General features: G+C 55.8%; 1 protein-coding gene across 1 annotated transcript in view; it reads left to right on the forward strand.

Moving 5' to 3' along the window:
* The window catches only part of Rbm19 (RNA binding motif protein 19), an 82,271-nt gene extending 69,972 nt beyond the window's left edge, over window positions 1-12,299 (forward strand). Inside the window, exon 24 of the mRNA XM_038345320.1 lies at window positions 11,328-12,299. Within this exon, the coding sequence (XP_038201248.1) occupies window positions 11,328-11,428 (101 nt within the window). The 3' untranslated portion in view covers window positions 11,429-12,299. The remainder of the gene's footprint in view (window positions 1-11,327) is intronic.
* Window positions 12,300-25,356: the final 13,057 nt, after the last annotated feature.

Here is a 25,356-nt window from a genome sequence, read left to right on the forward strand (position 1 = left end):
CTAGAGTCTGTGGAGCTGTAGTCAGTGGGCCTCGTCTCTAATAGGGTGTGCACCCCTCACTAGGATGTCAAGGCTTGAACTTGAAGCCCACTTCCTTAACAGCGCCCTCACGAGGTCCCCAGGAAGCAGAGCACAGCAGTTGCTGTTGTCTGCTGGCCTGAGGTCTGTTGGTTTCATGAGTCTCCCAACCGGGAACACGTTCCTCCTCCCACTTACTGGCAAAGCCAGGGTTCTGGGTTAGGCTGGAACATCCCTTTCTGCAGTAACATTGATGCTGTGATCAAGAGGCAGGCAGTTTCTTCCTACCTGGTTGTCCCAGCATCAGGACCTCAGGTATCCTCCTAGCTAGTAGACTCAAGAGACCACTGTTGTCCCCTGAAAGTGTTTGCTGTGAGCTCTGTGTCTATAGAGCTGGGATCAGGAGCCATCTGTCCCTTTTCCTTGCCAAGGATAGTCACAGGGCCATAAAGGGACGTTGTCCTGGGGGCTTAAAGCAGTCCAGCAAGATTGTTTCTGGCCAGTGCTAAAAAACCACAGAGTCAGCACGGGACCACTGACTGCAGCAGACCAAAGCCCTGGAACATAGACCCTGGCCTTCCATTGGTCTTCTATCCAGAGCCATGCCACCTGCCCACCACACTTGCTAGAGCAGTGGTTCTCAGCCTTCCTAACACTGCGCCCTTTTGATACAGTTCCTCATGGGGGATGCCCAACCATAAAATTATTTTCATTGCGATTTCATAACTAATTTTGCTACTGTTACAAATTGTAATGCAAACATCTTATATCTAGAATATCTGATATGTGACCCCTGGGAAAGGGTCGTTCAACCTTCTAAAGGGGTTGCAGCCCATAGGTTGAGAACCTCTGCCCTACAGGGTTCATTGTTCCCCCAGCTAAAGGTGGGGCCTCGGGCCCTCACCCATGCCGTTCCACATTAATCTAGTAGGTTTCTCTCTGCTGTTGCTTGTGCTGTTGGTGGTGTGGGGACCCGTTCAGAGGGCTGCTGCTGCTTCGTGCAGCTCTTCCCTCATTCTGTCATCGCCTGTCTGCTGCTCCTCTGTGCCTCTGCCCCGTACATTCTTGCTGTATGCCTTCTGATATTTTGGCCAGGCCCAGCCGCCTCCCCCCACCCCCACCCCCCACGATAACTGTGGTGTGCTGTGTGCTTGTATCGGGACTGGTTGGTTTCTGTCTGGTACCCCTGTTTAGTTCAGGCTCTGAGAAGCACCGGGCTTTCCATCCAGGGCCGAGAGCATTCCAACCCAAGCCAATGCAGAGCTGGAGAAGCGGGGGGGTTGCACACTCAGTGGCAGGCTCACAACTCAATAAGATCCCAAGTCCTGATGGGCAGACAGAACCTGTCTGCATCGACAGGCATCGACAGGCCCAAATGCACCCGTCGGCAAATGTTTATGGAAGGCGCTCTCCCGGGACCGAGGCAGGGGCCTGCCTCCCCTGTGGTCACCCCACCACCCAGCCCAGGCCTGCAAGAGTGCGGGCTCAGCACTTTTGCTCTGCATGGGCAGAAGCCCCTTCAATAAATTGAGCTCTGAAGACAGCATCCTCTCCTTCCAGGTGAGAGGATGAAGCAGAAGCCAGGCCTTGGTTCTGCGCAGAGCCATGGAGCCCCAGTAGGCAGGTCTAGCAATTAAACTGACGGAGATGTGTCTGCCTCTCCAGCAGATCCGAGGTGGCCGCAAGCACTGAGGCCTCCAAGCATGGCTGTGACTTACATCAGGTATTGCCCTGCAGGCCCTGGGGCAGGTGCAAGGCTGCGAGGTGTGCAGATGCTCTGGAAACAGTGTGCCGTCCACCCTCCACCTTGTCCTGCACGTGTGCACAGCAGCCAGAGTCCTCAGAACAGGGCTGCCGGCCTCAGTGCTGCCCGGGCCTCCTTTCTCCTCTGCCCTTTACCCTGCCGCGAAAAATACCGGCTCATTTGTGTCAGACTCTGCATTGTTTTGAGCATCCAGGGTCCAGGACAGAGCTGGGCACGAGTCCCACTTGCCCTTGGGCTCTGCCAGGAAGGCACTCAGACCTCAGGTGGAAGCCTTGAAGTACTGGCCACCACAAAGGCTCCCTGAGGGCTGCAGGCCATGCCATCAAAGGCAAAGCTCAGGAACAAGCTTGCTCATGACGCCACGGCCTGAGCCATTCTCAGGGCTAGTGATGGGTAGCCAGAGCCGCTACACTGGCGCTTCCAGTGCAGCTCCTGCCCTGTGCAGCTCCTGCCCACAGCCCCGCTGCTGACATGGAAGGGATGGTGAGGACACGCAGTCCTGGGGACTGTAGCTCAGGCTCCCTGACATAGCTCCCGTTGCCATCCCTGTGCGTCTTTTCTGCTAGGCCTTGCCGGGACCCAGACATAGTCTTTCGTGTGCTCAGTCGTGCAGAATTCAGGGAGGTAGATGCTGTCATTGACTCATTTAGCAGACCAGAAATCTGAGGCTTAGACAGCACAGGTAACTTATTAATGGTCACCCAGCTACCCGTAGCGCAACACAAACCTAGGTTTTCAGCCATTCTTCTGACCAAGCCTTTGCATTGACTGATCGGGTCAGCACCCTTATGCTAGACTCAGTGTGTGTGTGTGTGTGTGTGTGTGTGTGTGTGTATGCGCGCGCGCGTGTTCTGCTATCCACTCTGTGGTCTCTGGTGAGTATTGGCCTTAGCTTTGCCATTTGTACAGTAGGCATCGGGGCCTGTGGCTACAAGGAGACAGCAATGGCTCCTTCTTGCCACTCTTCCAGGCCCAGGCTAGTGCACTGAGGGAGATGTGACTGGGTAGAGTGAGAGCCTGGTGCTCCTGAGTCTCCAGCCAGGGCACACACAGCCTGGCACATGGGAGGAAGGGCCCAGGCTCAGCCCACCACAGGCTTTTTACTTACTGGTGTTCAAAGGAGGTTTGTTTTAAACCCCACTCCCCTGTCTGTCCTGTGGGACATTCCTCATGCCGTCATCTGTCCCTGGGTGACGGCAGGACACTGCAATGACCCTTGCTAGCTGGTACTTGGGAGGCACCTGGCAAGTCACTGGACCTAACTGGGAAAAAGGCAGGCAGGTACCTTGCGGGAAGGGAGGCTCTACTTTCACACCCTTCCCTCCCCCCCTCTCACACACACACACACACACACACACACACACACGCACGCACGCACGCACGCACGCACGCACGCTCCTGGACTATCCCAGTCTGGTCCTCTCCCTTGCTCTCTGCCTCCCAGCCCCTCCCTCCCTGGTCAGAAATCCGATTTCTGGTCTCCAGCCCCTGGCCCTGTGGTAGGTGAAGTGTTGTTCTTCTCTGCCTGCCGCGTGGGGTGTGAAAGGAGAGCACAAGGGGGGCCAAAGGAGAAAGTCTGCCTCTGGCTGCGTCCCTTTCTTCCTAAGCTACAGACCAGCAGGGTTGCGGCATCTCAAAGCTTTCAGGGTTTGGCAGGCCACGGTCCCCACGAGCACGGGCGACAGAATAAAATGGCTGCCCAGCCCTGCCTTCACCACTCTCGGCCAGGGAGGCCTGGCACATGGGCTTTTCTTTGGCTGGGAGCGTGGCTCAACTTCCTTCTGTTGTCTTAGTCCAGCTGGGGAGGCCTGATGGGTTGTGGTTAGTGTGGTTAGCGGCCGCAACTTTCACCTCCAGAGCAGGAACGCAGGCGTGAGCAGCATGGCAAATGGCTGGTGATGCATTCCCTCCACCCGCCCCACCCCACCCCTGCCTTATACCCTGCCCACTGGGCCTGGCGACGCTGGGCAGAACAGAATATAGATAGAAAGTACACATAGTAAGAGCCCTTGGACACAGATGGGGATAGTCCTGGCCAGTCAGCCGCTGGCTTGACTCTGAGCCAAGCCTCACGGGGCAGCCCCCTGACCCTGACCCTGTCCCAGCAGTCCACTCCAGCACCAGGCCTCCATCCAGACATGCAGCATTCCTTGCTACTTTTTCTCTCGGTGCCTTAACCCTCCCCCACCCCCATGTGTCCTCACCACAGCTGTGTCCTTTTCCCCACAAGCTTAATCCTCCAGGAGCAGCAGCTCCCCCTGTGCGCTAACTCACCTTGCATGGGGCATAAAGCTGGCTTCGTTAACTGTTCAGAGTAGATGAACGAACCCTAATAAACCAGTTATGGGTGTGGCTGATGTTACCTGAACACCTAGCATGTTCCGGGCCCCAGGTGGTGCTAATTGCGGCCTCCTCCATATTAGGCATAGGCACCCGGGCTCAGCACAGCCAGCCAGTGACCCCCACTCGGAGTTATTAGACTTGAAACATGAAGACAAGGGCCGTTTGGAGCGTGATATTCTCACTTTGTTCCTCGGGCCCTGTGCATCTGCAGAAACATGGCCCTGTGAATTCTTTCTAAAGATGAGCTCGGCCTCAGGGAAGCCAGAGAGAGCTTTGTCGAAGGCCTTTGTGCAGCAGCAGCACTGAGCAGTTTTGCACACAGTTTAAAAGCCCAGTGGCACTTTAGCCTGACACACTCAGTGAGAGAGTCAGTTCCCACGTTAGAGGTGCAGACGGGCACAGAGAGGTCTGGTCGCTTTGCTAAAAGCACACAGCTCTGGACCCTTACAGAGTGAATACCGTTTCCTTCCACCCTGTATTCCCCACAGTTCCCCAATTCTCCATGCACACACATCCTAGCAACCTCAGCATAAGGTTTTCTAGGGGAAGGCATGTGGCTTCGTCTCTCGCCTCATTCCCTCACAGGGGTGGTGTTTGAATGGGAGGGACAGGCGATTACCAGAAACTAGAAGGATCGAAGTGCTGGCAGTTCTCTGAGGAAAATTAGTATGGATGGTACAGCATACCTCAAGGGAAGGGGATGCATCTAATGTGGCGGCTAGAGAAAGTCTTCCCACAGAGTCAGCATTCCTGTGTGATTGCAAGGGACCAGCCAGCCAAAGACTTAGGGGAGAAACATCCCAAGCCCAGGGAGCCACAGGTGCAAAGGCCCTGAGACAGAAGTATGTTCGGTGCTGGAGCTCCAGGGTAGACAGGGGAGGCAGGAGTCTGGCCAGCCACGGCAGGAAGCCTGGCTTCCCCTCTTGTTGCCTGGGAAGCCCTGGAAGACTGGAGGGGAAGGCGAACGTCAGACCAAGCTCATCAGACTATCGCTGCTGCTGTGTAGGATTGCAGTGGTTAGTGCTGAAACCTGGGCTGAGGAGCACAGCGTGATCATCCAGAGATGGTGGTGAAGGCCACAGCCAAAGGCTGCAGGGAGGAAAGTGGCCTGGAGAAGGGAGAGCTGGCTAGAAGTCGAGGGTGGCACCTCGGCCGTGAGCAGACCTGAGAGGCCAAGTGCAGGTGCAGAGTCAGGAAGCCGTTTGTCTGACGTCAGCCAGGATGTCCAAAGGATATCATCACTTAGATGGACGGGTTCAGAGCTCAGGGGCTCAGACTGAGTTGTGATATAAATTTGAAGCTATCAGCATACAGATGATATTTAAAGCCTGCCACTGTTCCCACAAACCCCCGTTCCACACCTCCATCATCAGCAGAATGGCATGCTTTCAGAAGACCAGGGACCACGAGAGCCCGTTATCCCCCATCAGCCCCTGCAAATGGGCCTCCTTGATCTTAGCCGTGAAGACATAATCATCAGGCTTTCAAATCACAGGCGCAAAGTTCAAGCAAGTATGTGAAGTCACAGAATTTATTATTCAAAATATCCCCTGGTCGCGCTTCCTTCAGCTCCCTGGAGATGGGGGTTTTGTGTAAGCTCCACATCTCAGCCCCTCATCTGGGCCCCTCTCACTCCTCGTAAGACCTGGATGTGCCAGCCCTTCCTCTGGATACCCCAGACTGTCAGTGAGGGTCCCAGGAGGGCTTTCATCCTGGCACCTGGTTGCACGGAGGGCTCGTGCCAGGAGGGCTCAGGCGCCACAAAGACACACTCTCGCTCACCTCCATTGCCACAGCTGGTGACGTGAATGGAGACCAAGACCCACGAAGTGGGACCATGTGGTCCAGGCAGCCCCTGGCCAGGATGCAGATGGATGGGGATGTGGAGGGGCCTCCAGACAGCAGCCTCATCTCCCAGTGAAGATGCACTTGGACCAGCTGGGGCAGGTGTTACCCAACCACACCCCCTGCTTCCCTCTCAACCCACACACACCCGAGCCTCCCACTCCAAGCGCTTTGACAATATCCTGCACACTCTGCCACCCTCCCCTGGGAGCGGCTGTCCGTGCGAGGAAGGGACCTGCTCCCAATCCCACTAAATTGTTATTGACTTGTGTTCTGTGCGTTCTGCAAACATTTCACTCAGCCGTCGCCAGCAAGCCCACGAATCCCTGCTAGGGCTAACGGGGAAGCCAGCTGTGCCGGGCCATCTCGCCCGCTCCTTCTCATCGATCACAGAATTAAACTGACGGGAGCGCTGCGGGGCGGTGTGGGAGAGGCAGGGCCCGGCCACCATCCTGGGCGGGGCTGGAGGCCCAGGAACCAGAGAGTACAGGCTGCCCAGCGTACCTGACATGCAGCCTGGCCCAACCAGAGGAAGTCGGGAAAGCCACTTCCGAGGCTGCCTCGAGTGCCAGTGATAGGCAGCGAGGAGCCCATAGACCAGAGGCCACCAGCTGAGCCACTGGTGCCTGGCCCGTGACGTGTGAACACAAAACAGTATTGGATTCATCATTGTTTGGCCACTGGAAGATCTGACCTGGAAATCAGGTCTGGCCGCCCTGGTCCCACGTCCCACAGACCTGCAGAGCTACTATGAATTTACGTGACCCGTGCACTCCCTGTTGACCCTGTCGTCCAATGTGACTCCGTTTGACTCCTTCCTGTCGCCAAGCAGGGCCGCCGGAGCCTCCTGCCGGCCTCCCTCCTCCTGTGCTTGCTCTCTCTGCAGCAAGTCTCCCTGCCTCGACACCTGCTGCTCTCCCAGGCTGCACAGGGTTCCCGCTCACACAGACCAAGCAAGCACAGAGGACCCCAGGCCATCATGTACCCCTTCTCCTTGAGGTGGGTCTTTTAGGCTTTGGGTTAGCATCTGCATGAATGCTGCCCCGCTGCTGGCTCTGCTCTCACTCAGAGGGTGACCCACGGCAGGGCAAGTGTTCATGGGTACCAGAGTGAGAGCTCAGCCCCTTCCTTGTGGAGATTCTACCCAGAGGACTTCCCCCAAGCCCAGGGAGCATACATCCAACTTGTGGGATTCCTAGAAAAGTCCACAATCAGCCTGCCGCAGCTAAGCAAGCCCCCAGCTGCCTAGAACCTGTGTCCCAGCTTTCCCATGGCCCCCCAGACCCCCTGGTTGCCAGGTGCTAGCCATCATAAACACTTGATAGTACGTTTAACACTTCCTGTCCACCTTGGCCTCTGCCTTCAGGCGCCTGAGTGTTCATCCCTGTGTTAGCCACAGTCTTGAAGGTCTTGTGACTAGTCATATTTTTGCATTTTGAAATGGGATCTCTCCATTGTGCAGGCTGGCTTCACACCACCAGGCTCAGGCCATCTTCCTGTGCCAGCCTCTCTGGTGCTGGGGTTCCAGGCATGGCCATCAACTTGGGAACTATGTTCCTAATCAGCTCTGTCTTCATTTAGTAACTGAGCCCAGACAGGGGAAGCGCCTGGCCTGCTGCCTCCAGCCAGAGCGGCGAGGTCTGTTCCTGGCCTGCTGACTTCCCATCCTGGGCTGTCGCTGTCTTGTCTCTTCTTCCTTCGCAGGCCCTTCCAGCATCCTTTCTCCCTGTCAGCCATGCTCTCGTCCCCAGCCTGCCTGCCCCTGCCTCTCCTCCCAGGAAGCGCTTTCTCTTGTCCTCCCACAGGCCCTCCACCCGCGCCTTCCACACAGGCGACATTGCCAGCCAGGGAAGGGAGAGATGCGGGCTGGCATTCTGTCAAGGAATTAATTGAAAAATAAAACCATTAGGTGGGAACTGGAGAAATGCAGAAGTGGTGTTTGGAGGCTGGGGGGAGGGGGCAGGACTGGGGGGCTGCTGGGGGCCGGCCGAGCTTTTCGTCAGGTTCATTTCTCGGTATTGATGTTTGGTGACAGTCACTTGTTGTTTATCTTCAGGAGCAGCTGCGCCGTGGAAGGAAAATGCACGGCTTGTTTCGTTTATTTATTTCACACCTTCCCCGGGTTCTGCTTTGTGTTTGTTTGGTGAGGACCCACTGAGGCTTCCGATGTGGGGAAGTGGGGTTTCCACAGCTGTTCCTGCCAGGCAAGCCGGCACTCTGTGTGGAGGCAGGCCAATGGGGGGCTGGGTGGCGGCGAAGACGCAAGGGCCAGCTTGTCCTATGGGGGAGGGGGTTCCAGCCCCAATCCCTGGCCGTGAACTCGAGCCAGACCCACGGCAAGGTGCACCCTTTGACTCCTTCATCCTCACAGCTGCCCCAGGAGGTGGCAGAGAACAGTGACTGGCTCAGCGTGACTTGGCTGCTGATGGCAGCGTCTGTTGGTCTGGGGTCCTGGAGTTGTGGTTACTGCCTGGCCCCTTTGTCCCAGGCCTCCAGCACTTCCCTGGACAATTCGTTTCGTTCGTTTGTTTGTTTGTTTGTTTGTTTTAAGATCGATTTATTATGTATACAGTGTTCTGTCTGCATGTTTGCCTGCAGGCCATTAGAGGGGACCAGATCTCTTTACAGATGGCTATGAGCCACCATGTGGGTGCTGGGAATTGAACTCAGGACCTCTGTAAGAACAGCCAGTGCTCTTAGCCACTGAGCCACCTCTCCAGCCCAACGACTTGTTTTCTAACCTTCAGTTGAAGGAATGGCTGGTTGTTCCCCAAGCCCTGGGCTCCTCTTACTGACTCTGCAGGTGGCAGATGGTCACTCACACTGGGCCAAGCCGAGAGTCACCAGAAGCAGAAGTCGCAGTCACTTCCTCAGGGAGGCCAGGCCTCTGTGGGGGCTGGTTCCCTGTGGTGGGAACTCTGAAGGCTTACACTGCCTCCTCTACCTCCCTAGAAGTCTGAATGTGAGCAGAATGGCACATTCACAAGGGTTCCCTAAGTGTGCTTAGTGCCAGCGAGCAAAAGGAGCACCCATGGGCTCCAAGGGCTATGGAGGTGAGGGTTGCATGTCACAAACAGCCCAGTGCACCTAGAGGCAGAGTGTGGAGCAGGAGACCTGGTGACTAAAGGAAGGACCCCAGGCAAGAAGATGGTCCCTGCATCTGGGTGCTCGAGAGAGCAGCTCTTTAGAAAGGGGACAAAGGCCTGGACGAGGTAGAGACCTCTGTCTGGTGCTGTGCACCGAGGGTAGGGGCAATGGGTGCCATGTCCCAAGGCCTCCTGCCCGAGGGCGGTTAGTGGGCAGTGTTCACAGGCCCCACCCAGGAGTCAGCTGGATTGTTTGTGACTCCAAAAGCAAGTGTTGACCAGGTCTCTGGTGTGAGAGAAGTCGGGGGAAAACTTTATGGAAGACGTTCTTGGCCTCATAAGTCCTTCAGAAAGTCTGGCCCTCCTGCCATAGCCTGATCCCTTTGACCCTGCTGTTCCCTGGCCATCTTCAGCCATTCAGTCGCTCATCAGACATTTACTGAGGGCTGCCAGGTACCAGGACAGTCCCAGCAAGAGAGACGAGTTGCAGGGAAGCTTCACCACAGATGTGAGACCCAAGTGCTCCAGTAGAGAGCGCATTCCAGACAGGTCATGGCAGTGCAAAGTCCCTGGGGTAAGAGGAATGGGCACCGGGCTCGGGAAATGACCCGGCTCCTGTGAACTATTTGCCAGCTTCGGCCTCCCCCAGGAACAGGGCACAGCAGAGGTGCTGCAGACTGGTAGGTGGGCTCTGGCTTTGGTTTGCCCATTGGCTTGACCATCTCTCTGGTGGCCTCGAAGGTCACAGCGGGAGGAGCATCAGACACAGGCTGGGGACCTGCTTTGTTGTTGTCTATTTCCAGCCCTATTACCTGCCCACGATTCAATTTCCTGAGGCCATTGTGCAGCCGGGATGAGGCACAGAGTGAAGAGAGGACACGGCGGGGAGCCCGGCCGCCTCCTCCCCTCTCTGCAGCTGGCCATGATGGGCATAGCTGCCAGACCTTGGCTCCCAGCCAGTGCCCCCACCCCCGCCCCACCAAGTCCTCTCCCCACAGCACAGCCTCCACCCCAGCCCGGGGCTCCTGCGTTCATGCGTCTCCCACTTGGATGCCTCACGGGAGCCCCAGCTGGGGACAGTGTCCCAAACAGAAGGGCCTGCTGCACAGTGGGAAAGGGGGGCACAGGCCATGGCCAGGGAAGTGTGGGGAGCCAGGGCAAGAGAGGTCAGGGCATAGGCTCTGCAGGCCTGAGGGTGATTCAGAATGCAGCGAGGCATCTACAGAGGGATGCTCATGGGCATGGGTCTCCTCAAGGGCAGCAGCTCATGTGTGCAGGATCCCCTAGGGCAAGGCAAAGTTGACAGGGAGGGTTGGAGGTGGCTGGGTCAGAGGACCACCATGGAGGAGGAGGTGGGCAGGGTCCATATCCTCATAAGCATGGGAAGAATGAGATGAGGAGAGGGAACTCCAGGACCATCCCCACACCCCAGAAGGAGCCAGGCATGGCACCATCATTTGCTGCCATGTACAGGTGTGAAGTAAAGGGTCAGGGTGGGTGTGCGAGGTGGGTGTGCAGGAATATGGGTGGGGGGGGGGGGGCTTTACACAAGGAGTTGGAGTCTCCTGAAGGCAGGGATTTGGGTGGGCAGCCTCTTTATAAGTTAGGCCTTCACTAGTGAATGGATGGTCAGGCTGGCAGAGGGACAGCCTCCCCGTTTCCTCATCTGCGGGGTTGTTGAAGACCCAGGTGTCATAGCGTACAGCGGGTACTCAGTCAGCACACAGAGAAGCTCAGTGTCTCAGTCCCCGTACCCCTTCCTCATAGAAAACTTGTCTGCACTCATCAAAGCCCAAATCAAATAACCCCTCTCCTGCAAGGCCACCCTCACTGTTATGGTCCCCACGCCTCTCTAGATTCCTTGGGCACTGCAGCCACGCACCTAACATTGGCTGATCTGCTTACAGCCACTCAAGCATACCCTGGGGGCCCATGGCTGCCACAGAAATGGAGCTGGCTCCTGCTTCTCTGCCCAGCTGTTGCCGGAGTTGGCTAGGCCTCTGGCTGGCAGGAAGGAAGCAACTCTCAGGTGGCCACTGGCTCCCTAAAGTGGGTCCTTTGCTCTGTGGCAAGGATGGGAGAGGCGCAGAGGTGACCAGCAGCAGGGGAGTCCAGAGAGAGGCGCCCGGCTGAAACTGGGCTAACCAGGGCCTGTGTGTTCTCTCGTCCTCCGATTCCCCATTCGCTCTCCTTACGCCCACCCCACACCTCTGCCCCCCTCACTGCTTAACCCTCTCTGGGTCTTTTCTCCTCTCTGCCATCTGCCACAGAGCCCCCTAAGAAAAAGCGATCTGCAGTGTTGGATGGGATCCTGGAGCAGCTGGAAGATGGGGACAACGACGATGACAACGAGCAAGCTCTTCAGCTGTGAGCACCTGCACGGGGTAGCCCACGTGAGGCGGCTCCTCTCAGGGGCACAGACCCGACATCCTCCTCTCCTTGTCCCCGAGGAGCAGAGACTCTGGGTGGATGACAGTGCACAGCCAGTGTAGAGCCCGTGGGAGGAGTAAGCCGCTGTCTGGGCGGGGACTCGCACCTCAGCCCTGCTCACCAGCCACCCCGCCACACCCAGCCAGGCTCCTGCCGCCATCTCCCGCTCTGCCGGACACAGCTGCGGACGCCACCTCAGTCAGACCAGAGCCCTTCCCAGACCTGGAGCGTCACATTCCAAGCCCTGATGCCAGGTTCGAAGGCTGGACTGGGCGTTCCATCACCATTGCCTCTCAAGGTGGAGGCCTTGGGAGCCCTGTCCAAGCCTCGCCCTGGGCCAATTCACCAACTGCAGAAGAGGACATGGCATCAAGCAGGGAGCGGGGCCACAGCCCTTCACCCACTGTCCAGCCTCAGCTCCACCACCCCTAGCGTGCAGCTTAAGACCCACGTCATTTTGAGCTCCGGTGGTGTCTGCTCACTGCAGGCGACGGGCTGGCATGGTGGTCTCAGCTAGCCACACCATGTTCAGCCATCCAACCCAGGAAGACCTGAGAAGACTCCTCCCACTTCTGAGCCATTGTCACCTGGACTGTGGGTGCTGGACAGGACTCAACAGGGGTGCCAGGCCTTCGGACTTTTTTGGGAGAATCTTAGCCTGTGTGGGTTTTTTGGGGGTGGGGATGAGGTCCCGCTTTTCATAGTGGCCCATACCAAAGCTGGGACCACACCCTGTGGGTGGGGCCGGCACTTTGTTACAGTCCAAGGGCGCTGAGAGTTAGGCAATAAAAATCAGAACATGGAGTGGCTCAGCTCCCTCTACCGCATTTCAGATATCACCCTACACCAGCCTCCACCTGCACAGAGGGGTCAGGTCGCTCGCTGCCATGCCAAGGCTGAGCCGTCAGGAACCATGGAAAACAGGATGGGAAGTTTCCCTGCCCTACCAAGGTGTGCCCACATGTCACAGAGAGCCTGGGGCAAAAAGTTGCGGTCTGTCACCAGCATAAATTTCCCTGGATGACACAGGAGCAGCTGGACTCTCCCCAAAACAGGGTCCACAGGGCACCTATGCTTGGCCAGCCTGGCCCCTGCGACAGTGACCCTCTAAGCTCTAGAGTTCAGCAGGCAACTTCTGAGTCCTCTGGCCTCCTGAATTCAGGTCCCCAGCACCTATGCAACAGCCAGACAAGGTGGTGTGTACCTGTAATCCTTGATTTTACGGGGTAGAGAGACAGACAGGTTCTCAGGGCTCAGTGGACAACCAGCCTAGCCAATCAGTGAGCTCCAGGTTGAGTAAGAATCTGAGCCAGAAATTTACAAATAATAATAATAAAATAGTGGAAAGCAGCTGAGGAAGACATGGCGACCCTCTGACCTCCACGTGTGCCCCTCCCCACCCCCATCCACACACATACATAAATAACCCGTGGGAGGCCAGTGCCCAGCACAGCTGGGGAGCCTAGAAGAGGGTAGAGCAAGCCTGGGGCCTCACTGAGCCTCACCAGACAGGGGCCTGGAGGATGTGGTTTCCAGCCAGCAGGTCAGGGGCAGGAGACTAGACCCATCACCCAGGAAGGCTTTGGTGGTTGGGACATGAATACCCTTCCAAGAACCCAGATGGGAAGGGAAATCAGGAAACAGAGTAGAGTCTGAGCCAGTATGGAGTCCTGAGATAGAGAACGCCACTGCCCTGAGTGTAGGTTCCAACACAAGCACCCTGCCTCTGGAAGGGTGCCAGCATGCTGTCACGCTCCATAAGGGACAGACAGATATACCAGAACAGCTGTCTTATAGTGGATGGGGAAATGCCAGAGGTTGGAGGTAAGAGTCCGCGATACCTGACCTTCATTCTTGCATTCATTCCTCAAACCCATGCTGGACCTGGACCTGAGGACAAACCCGGGTGCCTCTGTCCTTCTTGAGACATGGCAGTCCTTGCTGGATGGACTCCGGAGGCTGCCCCCGGTCTTGAGATGCACACACGTTTCAGCAGTTAAGAGAGTGTGCAGTTTTTCCGGAAGACCCAGGTTCGATTCCCACCTGCGCAGTGAGCCACACTCAAAACTGCCTGCAGCTCCAGCCCCAAAGGATCCGGTGCCCTCTTCTGGATTCCACATGCACTCGTACTCAGGTGGCACACAAAAGGAGACCAAGATGAGCATCAGTAAAAAGTATCAGGCGCCAGACAGCCCTTCCCCCATGTGTCCCCTCACCTCCGCCACCCCGCCCCGCTGTCCTAGGGCAGGGGATCCACCCTCCTCACAGTCCACAGCTTCCACTGCCGCTCAGGGTGGCTGGGGCAGGATCAGCTGGGGCTGTGCACTCGGGCTTTGCCCAACAGAGCCGAGCTCGGGCTCAACATCTAATTCAATTTGTTCTGCCGAGATTGAAATATGAAATGGTTGCCAGTCAAAACGTTCAAAGTACAGGGAAGGAGGGAGAGAGCGCCTGCTGGAATTTAAATTTTAATGAAAATGGCTTTAACCCTTCGGGTAAGGCCTGGAGGAAGCGGAGCCGGCGCTCGGGTCCTGAGAATGAAGCCTCCGGGGCTCCATCTGCCTGTTCCCTCTTCTCTGTGCCTCATCAGGAGTAGCTAGGCATTTTTTTTTTTTACTGCAGAATCGCCTTTTAAAGCTTAGTGGGGTGCTTGCTTCCTGGTAATGTATTCACCCCTGCTGCCAAGGGCCCATTGGCTGCTCCCCACATTTCCCATCCCCTCTGGGACACATCATCCCCATCGGGGCTTATGACACTATACCTCCTTGTGTCCATTTGTTCTAGATCTGGCTGTATTGCCCAGGCTAGTCCTGCGCTCCTGGGCCCTTGTGACCCCCACCCACCCACCCACCCACCTCAGCCTCTAAGTTCAGGGCCCTGCGCCCACTGCTTGTTCCTGTCGCAGCAGATTATTTGGGGTCAGTCCCATCCTGACTGTGAGTCTCAGCATGGACACCATGAAGAGGCAGAGGCCTTGGAACACGTGTCAGCAAATAGGAGACAAGCCATACAAGCCCCCATGAGAGGCACAGCCCAGGGTCCTGATGCTGTTTGTCTTGAGGTTCTTCATGGGGTGGTATTTAGTTGTCATTCTATTTATAGTAGTGTGTTTAGGGGTGCTGGATATCAAACCTGAGATCTGATACTTGTTTGGCAGGTACTCTACCACTGAGCTACACCCCAGTTCCTCAAGTTCGCATCAGGGCCACAGGAAGGTAGTCCCCCACTCTCTTGGCCAACTCCTCCTTCAGTTGTTTTGTTTTTTGAGACAGGGGTTTCTCTGTGTAGCCCTGGCCGTCCTGGAACTCACTCTGTAGACCAGGCTGGCCTCGAACTCGGAGATCTGCCTACCTCTGCCTTCCAAGTGCTGGGATTAAAGGTGTGCACCACCACTGCCCGCCCGGCTCAAATGAAAGTGAGAGTTGCTGAGGAGGCCAAAGTGGAGAGTGGGGCCATCTCCTACGCCCCTAGTATCTCAATGGTGGAAAAACAGCAAGCTGAACCCAGGTCCAGAAACAGGAAGTGTGGGCTTGAGGAAGAAGACATCAAGGGTCCGCATTTACTTCATTCTTCAGTTCATGAATTCACTCTCAGGCAGTTGCCACAGCAGATCCACAGGTTTTCCCAAGCTCTCCAGGATACTAACAAGGAGGCCCAGTGAGACAGCTCATTAGGTAAAGGTGCTTGCCATGAAGCCCGACGACCTGAGTTCAGTTCCTGAGACCCACAGGGTAGAAGGCAGGCACAAACCCCACATACATGTCCCATGTCATTTACACATGACGCTGCCCACCCCACAGCACATGAAAAACTCTTAAATAAATATATTATTTTAAATAAAAATAGTGACAGTCTAAGAGCCAAATCCAGACACTATGTGTTCACATAAAGTTTTATCCAAACATCACTGTGCCGGCTGAGATACGTATCATCTACACAGCTTTGCGGTGATAGAGCCGAGTCACGACAGCAGAGTTTATGACCTCTCTTGTCTAGTCACCAGCATAGACAACCCGAGCTGGGTCTCAGGTCTGCCACAGACGGATTGTATGACTCGACACTGGCTGTTCGGTCTCCTGGTGCTTCAGTGTCCTTCCAGGCAACAGCAGGACAGACACACGGGCCCGTGGGATGCCCCACCGATGGTTTCTATTGCTGCGATGAGACCCCATGACCCAAGTCAACTCGGGAGCAAAGGGTCTGCTGGGTTTACACTTCCACATCATTGTTCGTCACTGAAGGAAGTCACAGGGCAGGAACCTGGAGGCAGGAGCTGATGCAGAGGCCATGGAGGGAGCTGCTCACTGACTTGCTCCTCATAGCTTGCTCAGCCTGCTTTCTTATAGAACCCAGGACCAGCAGCCCAGGGATGATGGAGCCACCTACAAGGGGCAGGGTCCTCTCCCATCGACCACTAATTAAGAAAACGCCCTACAGACTTACCTACAGCCCTGTCTAACGGAGGCATCTTCTCAAATGAAGTTCCCTCCTCTCGGATGACTCCAGCTTGTGTCGCATTCACATAAAATTAGCCAGCACGGATTCATAGGTCAGGACATGCCAAGAGCTAGGGTAGGTCCTCAACACACACTCTAAAACCTCTTCTGTCGCTATCCCATCCCCCAGAGCAAAAACAGTGTTCTCGTCCTGCACATTCCAGCAGCCCTGGGCTGAGGTCGTCCCCATGAGTGACAAAAGGGATCTACAGGTTCATTATAGGATTGCCAGACACCCAGGATGCCTTCCCCTCCGGCTTCCTTAATAGACCCCACTTCCCCTTAATTACGGCTTTGCTGCCAGTTATTCACTGGTGCCCGGCCGCAGCGCCCCTGCCCTGGGCTCCAGCCAGCAACAAACACATCCATCTGTGCAGACCCACACAGCGGGAGCTCCTGCCTCCTCCTGGGAGCACTTGAGAGTCCTCCCATCCCAGGACTCCAGGTGGCATCACCAGGGCCCTGGACCCCTGCAGTTCACAGAGTGATTCACTGGGATCGTAGGCGGGAGGGGGGGGCTATCACACAAGGGGAAACTGAGGTGGGAGAGATGAGCCAAGGTACTCATGAATATTCCAGAGAGGTGCAAGGGGAAGGCAGGCGTCCCCTCCTCTCAAATCGCACCCCATGGTTGACTAAAAGCTGGGCCTCTCTCTGCCCTTTGCCGTATGGGAGGGAAAGAGTCTTAGTGAGGATATGCGTGACCATCCAGAGAAAGCAGACAGAAAACACCTGTCTTGCCATGTGGTCTCAGACTCTGCTCCCTAGAGGTGAGATGGGATCCAGACCCCCAAATCCTTCTGCTCCCAATGTGAGCATTTCATGGTAATGGTTTAGCATGAGATATCTTGCAGAACCTAAAATACAAGGCCGTCTTGTACCTCAGTGCTCTGTGAAAGAATCTTGCAGACCCAGAGGTTCCAGCTGCACGGGCTTCTGAGAGAGTGAACACGGTTGAGGGTGTGCTCTGGCTACTGTGTCGAGCCCTGGCCTTGGGGGCTTTTTATACAAAGAAGGTGAGTCTCCTGAGTGACCGTGGGAAGGTGAGCATGCCTGGTTTGGAGGGCATGCATCCTCACACAGCCCAGAGGATGCCCAGTCCACCAATGTGGAGGAGGAAGAACTCCTGCTCTGTCCCTCAGGCACACAGCCTGGAATCCTCATATGGCTCCTGCCATATTCCTTGGGCCAGGACATGGTAGTCTAGCTGCAAGGGATTCTGGGAAACAGTCTGTGGTCATTACCTTTCTCATTACCATGACCTAGGGAAGGAAGGCTTTATTCTGGTTGATGGCTTGAAGATGCAGTCCATCATTTTAGGGAATGGCTGACAAGTGTGGCAGTCGATGTAGGAACACTGCTTGCTTCCATCTTGACAGACCAAGAACCAGGGCCAGGCTATGGGCCAAAAGTTCCTCCCACCCACAATGGTCCACTTCCTCCCACAAGGCTCCACTTCTAAAAGGGTTTACTACCTCCCCAAACAGTGCCACATTCTGGGGACCAAGTGGCACGTGAGCCCATGAGATCAGTGGATGCCCACATAGATGCCCTGAAGGCCCACAAGTAGCCCGTCTGCTGGCAGAGCCAATCCCAACCCAACCGTAACACCCCAACACCCAGTGCCCTGCCTCCCCCGGGGACCACTCGCTCCCGAGGAAGGAACTACCATGGCACCTCTCTGGTTCCCTCTCCATGCCCACTGGGGAGCTCAGCCACCGTGCAGAAAGAACGTGGCCGCCATCTGCCTAGAAAGCCACCCTGTGATGTCTCCCTGGTGACTGGGAAGCTCCCTGCGGCCGTGTGTTAGTTACTGCCGTCGTTGTTAGGACAGCTCAAGGGATTTTAGACCAGCACAGCAGTCGGAGGCTGCTAGTCATGTCATGGTGACCAAGGCCCGCTTCCTCCAGCTAGCCGTCATAGCCCCATTATTTCCCAGCTTCCCAGAATAGTTCCTCAGAGGAAGGAAGGTAGGTGTCCCCATTGGTATGGGGCTATTCGATAAATGACAAGACCAGAGGCCCTCACAGCAACCTGAAGAGATGAGGCTGTGGCCCCACTTGATGGATGAGGAAACTGAGGCTCAGACAGGTGCGAGCCTCGGCCAGCGTCAGAGGCTGTTAGCAGAAGGGGCCAGAGAACTGCTCTTTCCCTGTCTCTGCCCACAGTCGGGAAGACACGGGAGTTAGAGTGTTGTCATCCAACGAGCTGCCGGTGCCCTGTAGGAATCTGGAGAGGGGAGGACATTCCGAGTTCCGATTACGATGCTGACAGGACCAGATGGATGGATGTCAAGGAGGAGAGGAGGAGTCCAGCCCATTGCTCAGTTTTTTTTTTATTGCTGTAACAAAATGCCTGACTCAGAAGCAGCTTAAGGAAGGAAGATTTGGGGGTTGTTTATTCGTTTTCCTCACGGTTTGAGGGAATAGTTCATTGAGGTGGAGTAGGCACGGTGACAGGAGTGTGAGGTGGCTGGTCACATGACAACCGCAATCAGGAAGCGGAGAGAGATGGACGCTGGGGCTCAGCCCACTTTCTCCTTCCCCCCTTTGTATTCAGTCCAGGCTCCCAACCCATGGGATGGAGCCCTTTCCACCTTCAGAGTGGGCCTTCCCACCTCAGTTACACATTGAGGGAAACCGTGCCAGATGCTCCCAAACGTGTGTCTCCTATGAGAATCCAAATCCTGCCAAGTTGATGTTGAAGATGCATAGCGAATGCTTTGTCTAGAGAAGTCTGGTCCCATCTGAGTCCGTGACATCTGCTCTGCACCCCTTCCTGAACCACTTAGCCTCTGCCACAAAAATGCATAGAGATCACCAAGTCCAGCGCCTCAAGACACAGCATTAGTCGAGGGCTGTGGGTGACCTGTTCTTATCTCAGATTCATCTTCTGCTCCTCTGCCTTCAGCTGTGGCTTTGTTAGCTGGCTCTGCAGATCTTGGCTGGCCTCTTCCCCATGTCAGGGCTCATTTCTTGCCTGAGCTGACTCGATGTGACCTCGTCCCTCCAGCAGGCCAGTCAGGGCATCTGGGAAGGCAGAGCGGGAGAGCTTGCCTTAAAGCCTCTTGGGTCAAGTTTGCTCTTGCCCGTAAGTCCCACGGGAAGACAGCAGGAGGGGGCGGGGATAGAACTCAGTGGCAAAGTGCTTGCCTCAAATACATAAGGCCTAGGTCAATCTCCAGCATTACTTTAAAAAGAAAAGTTTTATAGTCAGTGAGAGGGGCCGTGTCCACGGGCGTGGATATGGGGGAAGAAAGACATGAAAATTGGGGTCGTGAATGCAGTCTCCCACATATTTTAGGATGCCTTCCACCTTTTACCTCTGTGTGAATGACAGACTTAACCTGTCTGTCATTCTCACAGACGCCACTTCCTCAAAGCAGTGTGCACTATCCCCTACTGGGCGGGGGAGTGGGGTGGGCGGAGGGCAGAGAGAGCACTGTCTTCTGCTGGTACTGGGGCAGATTCCTTTCTTACCAATCTGAGGCTTGCCCTGCCCAGCCCAGGAAGGGGTTGGCAAGGCAAGTGGCTTGTCTCTCAACTTTAGGAACAGGAACATTGGTAGGAACCCAGTGGCCCTACCTGGGGTGTGGTGGACTTTGCAGCTAATTCTGTCCACTGAGAAGTCTTGGGTTCTGTCTTCCCTTGGAATCATGGGAAGGGAAACCATCATCCCTGCCAGGGTGACCAGTGACCCAAACCCTTGCTCTCGCCTCCCCAGGGCAGCTGATAGTTGCCAATGTGCCCATCCCTGGTTGAGAAGGTACTCAGGGACCCCTCCAGCCAGATCCAGTTCATTTTATTCACTCGTCCTTTGAGACCCAAGGGAAAGCCGTGACTTTAGAAAACCTCGTCTGGGATGTGGCCTCATTTCTCCGCGTTCTGCTTTCTCTGCAATTCCCCAGGCCTGGCTATCCTCACTCTGGAGCCCGAATCAGAGACAGAGGCCCCACTTCGCCTGCCTCCCCAATGCTGCGGCCTCGTTTCCGGGGGACTCTTGGAGGAACCAGCACCTCCCTCGTGCCCCCCCAGCAGGCTGGGTCTGGAATCAGTCTCCACTCTGCCACCTCCTGTCCTGCTAGGTGAGCCACCTGCTGACCTCTGCTCTGTACCTGCTGGCCCCCAAAGCTCACAGGGTGGCAGACGCTGGGGCAGAGGCAGTTGGTGTTGATTTTTGTATGTTTTTGCAGGTTTGTTTGTTTTTGTTTTTGTTCTTCTATCCAGTGTTTTCTTTTATTCTGGCCAGAGAGTGTCAGTTTCTGGAGCAAAAACCATCTTCTGTCCCAAGATGAGACGACACCCAAGAATCCCCATCCTCAGGCGGTGGGGTTAAGGGCCACCTTTTGACCCAGAAACACGGTCTGGAAACCCCACCCAGCCTAGATTCTGATCAGAAGGTTCCCAGATGTGCCCCTGCTCCCTCACTTGAAGACAGGGAGAAAACCACTCCTTCCAGATGGTTCCAAGGACCCAGAGGATGTTTATCAAGCCAGAACCAAGTACCGAGTCCAAGGGAGATGTGGCAGCCATCCATTCTGCAGAGTTTTGCTGATAACTGCCCAGTACTAGGCAGTGGACAGTAAGCCAGGGGAAGAAGTCCAGGTCCCCACGTCCTCTTCTCCAGAGATTGGGGGACTAAGTGACAAAGGATACCCATGTAGCATGTGCCAGGACAGTGTGGCAAGCATGAGTCATTGGAAAGGCCAGCGCAGTGGTAGATGGTGATTCTGAATTCCAGCCCTGGTCCCCAGGAAAAGAAGAAGAATGGTGGAAGACCTGTATGGGGTGGGAGGAATGAGCACCTCTGACTCAGGGAAAGGGGCCACTGATGGGAGGCCATGGCTGCCCAGCCCTCTTGGTCATTCTGTTGGGAAGCCCCGCTGCTGTGCCCAGGTCCTTGCCACTGCAGAGATAGTATGCTATCCGCCAGGGGCTGCTCCCCGGCCGCCGCTATCCCAATCTGAGGACCATGGCCGTGTTTCAGGACTCCTGTCATCCTGGAGGCCGGGAGCAGTCACGTGGCAGCTGGCTGAGACCTCAGCTGTGTCGGCTCATGAATATCAATCAGGCTGGGTAATTCACAGAAAGAGGGGTCCAGATTGGCTAATAAGCAATGCTTTCACCCCAAACTGGGCCTGGGGAAGCAGAGCTACAGCAGCGGGCAGGTGTGGGCATGATGTGACCAGAATTGGAAAGCCAGACAGCAGAGCTGCAGGCGGTGAGGCAGGGGGCACGCCAAGCAGCCTGGAGGAGTGGGTGTCCCTCACAGGCGGCAGGCTTGGAGCCCCAGCCAAGAGCATTCGTAGCTAGAGATGTGAAGAACTTGATTTGGGCAGCGTAGGGTGGGTGTGGCGGTGGCCTTCCAGCTTCCAGGTCTCTCTCTCTCCTCTCTCTCTCTCTCTCTGTGTGTGTGTGTGTGTGTGTGTGTGTGTGTGTGTGTGTGTATGTGTGTGTGTCTGTGTGTCTGTGTGTTGGAGACTGAACCAGACCATGTTCCCAGCATCTAGATAACATCAGTCATATACCCCTCAGGTCACCTCTGTCCTAACTGAAAGCCAGGGCCAATGTCTCCAAGGCCACTGACCACAGTTATGGCATCCACTTGTGTCCCTGAGAAAGAGATGGGTTATCTGGGCAGACCGTCCCAGCAGGCAGGGCCTTCAGCAAGGCTCTGGGAGGGTGCTTTCAGAACCCAGGTCCCCAAAGGTTACCCACCCTCAAACTGCTCTGAGCACTTCTTGTGATCCCGGAAACCCTGGTTCTCAGCATAACCTGGACCCTGGGAGACCCCAGAATCGATTTGCTAGAGGTTTATCTTGTTGCTTACAAAGCTTTGACCCCAGGAGTTACTGGATTATCTCACGCCTCGGTTTCTTATTGATGTAAATGGGGTCAGAAACACCTCCCTGCAGACCCACTGAGTGAGCCTGAATGACGTAAGCCACCAAGTTATGTGTGTCGGTCGCCAAGCCTCTTGAGCCAAGTCCCCAGTGTATCGGGCCGGCTCCGGACACAAAGATCATTGGTACCGGATGACGCCACCCCCTCCACCTCTCCCACTGTAGAAAAGGCTCCTCCACATCCTCAAGTGACGTCATCACCGGGTGCATCCGTGTGCACCCACTTCATAAGCAGCCCCCCCTATGAGGCAGTCACCATACGCTGCTTTATCCTCCGCTCCAGTGACGAATTCAGAAACCAGAGAGGCTCGGAGACTCGCCCAACACCGCACAGCTCACAAGGGAGCCAGGGTTGAAAGCAGACAGAGTGGTTGCGGTTTTCCACTGTGTCCTTCCCCCAACCCCCGGCCCCAGACAGCCTCTGTCTGGCATCTTACAGACCCAGGAATGCCACCCTGCCCGTTTGAGAAAGCAGGAGCGAGGCTCTGGGAGCTGGAACCTCTCCCTTCCCGGTGCACACAGGGAAGGGGTGCGGCGATGCTCGGCAGCAATGGCTGAACAAATCTTTCTTCTGTCAGGCACGGTCTATGTCAGTGGCCCTAACCCCTCATTGCTGGGATGAGAGCTGTGTCCAGCAGCAGCATGTATATCCCACCTGGGAGTCCTCACAGAGATGATGGGACCAAAGCAGGCTCAACAAAAGAGAAGGAGGAGATCAATTGACGTGACTGCTCAACAAAAGAAAAGGGGGAGATCAATTGACGTGACCCACATGTACTGAAAGCCACCCAGCTCTGAGAGGCAATATAAAGGAGACAGAAGCACTGGGTGTAGGGAGGCGGCCTTTGCATTGCATTGGGTCAGAGCAAGAAGCGGGCACTGCGTGACAGGGCGTTTTCCCACGAGGTCATGCGTGAAGACCCCACTGATATAGGATAGTGGCGACCTCATTGGGTTCTATGAGTATAGGCAAGGACAAGGTTTCTCAGGGACCCCCAGGAATACAGTAGGTGCTCAATAAAGGCAGCAGCCAGGACTCAGCTGGCCACCACGGCTTGCTTTTATCTGCACCCGCAGTGAGCCTGTGGCCTGATGCCTTGGGAATACGGTGTGGATGGCAAGCATCTGCCCCTAGTCCAAAGCCTCTGGTCCCCTCCCACTGCTACGTTTGTCTGTCCATCCACTAAGGCTCGGCAGGCCTAGCCGCTGCCACCCGTGAAAGCCCGCGGTTTCTCATTTTCCCCTTGAGTGGTTTCTCGGCCTGGCTGGACCCACAGCGGAGGCTGGAATGGAGACCCAGGCCTGGGAGGGGGTAATCAAGGCCCCCCCTCTGCCCCTCCCCTCCCCCAGGACAAATGGCTGAACAGTCAGAGAGGGTTCTGGGAGAGGAATTTACAGTACCATCCCCAGAGACAGGATGAAGCCACTAAACCCCTCAGTACAGCAGTACATGGAGCTTGCTGGAGAACAGCCATGTCAGAAAGTGAGACACAGGCTGAGAACATGGGCTCTGGCCCCTTATCTTTCAAAGCATTTTGGTTCGTTTTCCTAAACTCAGGGTCTCCTAATTCTTGCAATGTTTGGGACATTCAGGTAACCCGCTGAGACTGACCCCTCTGTCCTACGCTGTGAGCCTGTGATACCAGACAGAGGACTTGATGCCCACAGCCTGTCTCAGTCCTGCCCTTTATTCATTAGTGGGGTTCATAGGCTCAGAGAGGTCATCCAGCTTAGGAATGGCCCAGTCAGGCTCTTTCTTGAAGATACTGTGTCAGCTGTGGTGAGTGAGGGACAGGCTAGGCTGTGATGGCACTGACTTTCTTCAGACTCTCCAGGCCCCTCTGTAGCTTCGCTGAGGACTGGTATCGTTAGAGAGCACTCTGGCCTCTGCTGGCTTACACCTTCTGGACCAGTCAGATCACATCTCACATGGGGGGGGGGGATTCCCGGTACTGCCCCCCCCCCCACTCAGGGCTCATAGCTTTGGCCCTGGTCATCCAAGCTAGGCTTCACCAGATCCTGTTTCCTGGAGTCTCACATTGTCAAAGATGCTAAGCCTACCTTGTCCCTGCCAACCCTATCCCTTATCCTCCAGCCTCGTGAGAACTACCGTGCTGAGGACGGATCCCAGAGCCTTGCAGCCGACGGCCCCAGGCATGCTCTGCCGCTGAGCCCCACGCCAGCCCGATTCTCCACTCTGTCCTAGCCTTTGGGTCATCTCAATGCCCCCCCCACCCCACACACACACAGCTTGCACTTAGCCTTGCTGTCCCTTGTCAAAGACCCTCTGTTCCAGTGTGCATCCACACTGAATAGGAAGCACGGTCCCCACGCCCCATCACTCCGACAGGGTCACTGTTTTCTAGCACCTACAACCTCACGCACATAGTTCCCTACCCATTCTCCCTTATCTCTCGTGTGCTCTCATGGTCACTACCGACACCATGGTGCCCAGCCCAGGTGCACAGATGAGGAGCGAACAGATGTGTGTGTAGAGGATATTTCTTCATCCTGTCTCTCTTGTCCCCACTTCAAAGATGGGAACGCCGAGGCCTGCAGACTCACACAGCTCACAGGTGCAGAGCTAATACATCCTTGACACAAAGTGGCCACCCTGACACAGACGCCGAGACCGCGTGCCTCCCTCTCCGGTGGTACCAGCTGGGCAGGAAAAGGAGGGAAACTCAAGACAGAAGTTGGAGGCCCAGGGCTGAGTGTCGGCAGGGCAGCAGCCACTGTGGGCCTGGGTCTGGCTGCAGCAGCTTCGTTAGAATGCAGCCCTCAGATCAGCTTCTCTCTGATGGCTGCGAGTGATTGACACTTACAAATTACCCCGCCGAAAGTGTGGAGTCTTTGACCCCAGTGTAACATCTTTGGCAAGCCTGAGGTTCGCCAGCATTCTGTCATCTAATTACTACAAATCCCTGGAAACTTCTCCGGCCGCTGAATTTTTAATACGGGGCAATTTCAACGTACAGCCTGGCCCAGATGGGTTCCTCACTCCTCCCCTCTCTCCTCCTACCCTCCTGGCTTCACTTATTTTTCTTTAAGTCTCACCAACTTCTAGATAAGCTGGGGGTGGGGGGGGGGTGCACAGAGCAGTGAGGGATGTGTGACGATCCTCCAGCCTCCAAGATCTGATCTGTAACCTTGCTGTGGGCTCCTGTTTCCTCCTGCCCAGCCTGGCTAGCCTAACGGGCAAGGTGGCGATGGACCAGGCTCCTCGGGGACACACGGTGTGAGCGTGTGAGTGGCCGCTGTGCTCACCACTCGGCAGGTGGCAACCTTCACAGGACAAGGCGGCAAAGCAAGCGTTTCTCAAGGTGACCACTTCCCCAGTTTGTTAGGACATTCAGAATGGTACCCAGGCGGATGGCTCAGAACTGAAGCCAGCTCTGCCAAACTGTTTTCCGGCAGTGACCCTGAGACCATCCCTGCTTTCTCTGACCCCAAGGGAAGCCACACTTCTCA

Source organism: Arvicola amphibius, chromosome 10 (assembly GCF_903992535.2).
Source record: "Arvicola amphibius chromosome 10, mArvAmp1.2, whole genome shotgun sequence".
NCBI classification, from domain to species: domain Eukaryota; kingdom Metazoa; phylum Chordata; class Mammalia; order Rodentia; family Cricetidae; genus Arvicola; species Arvicola amphibius.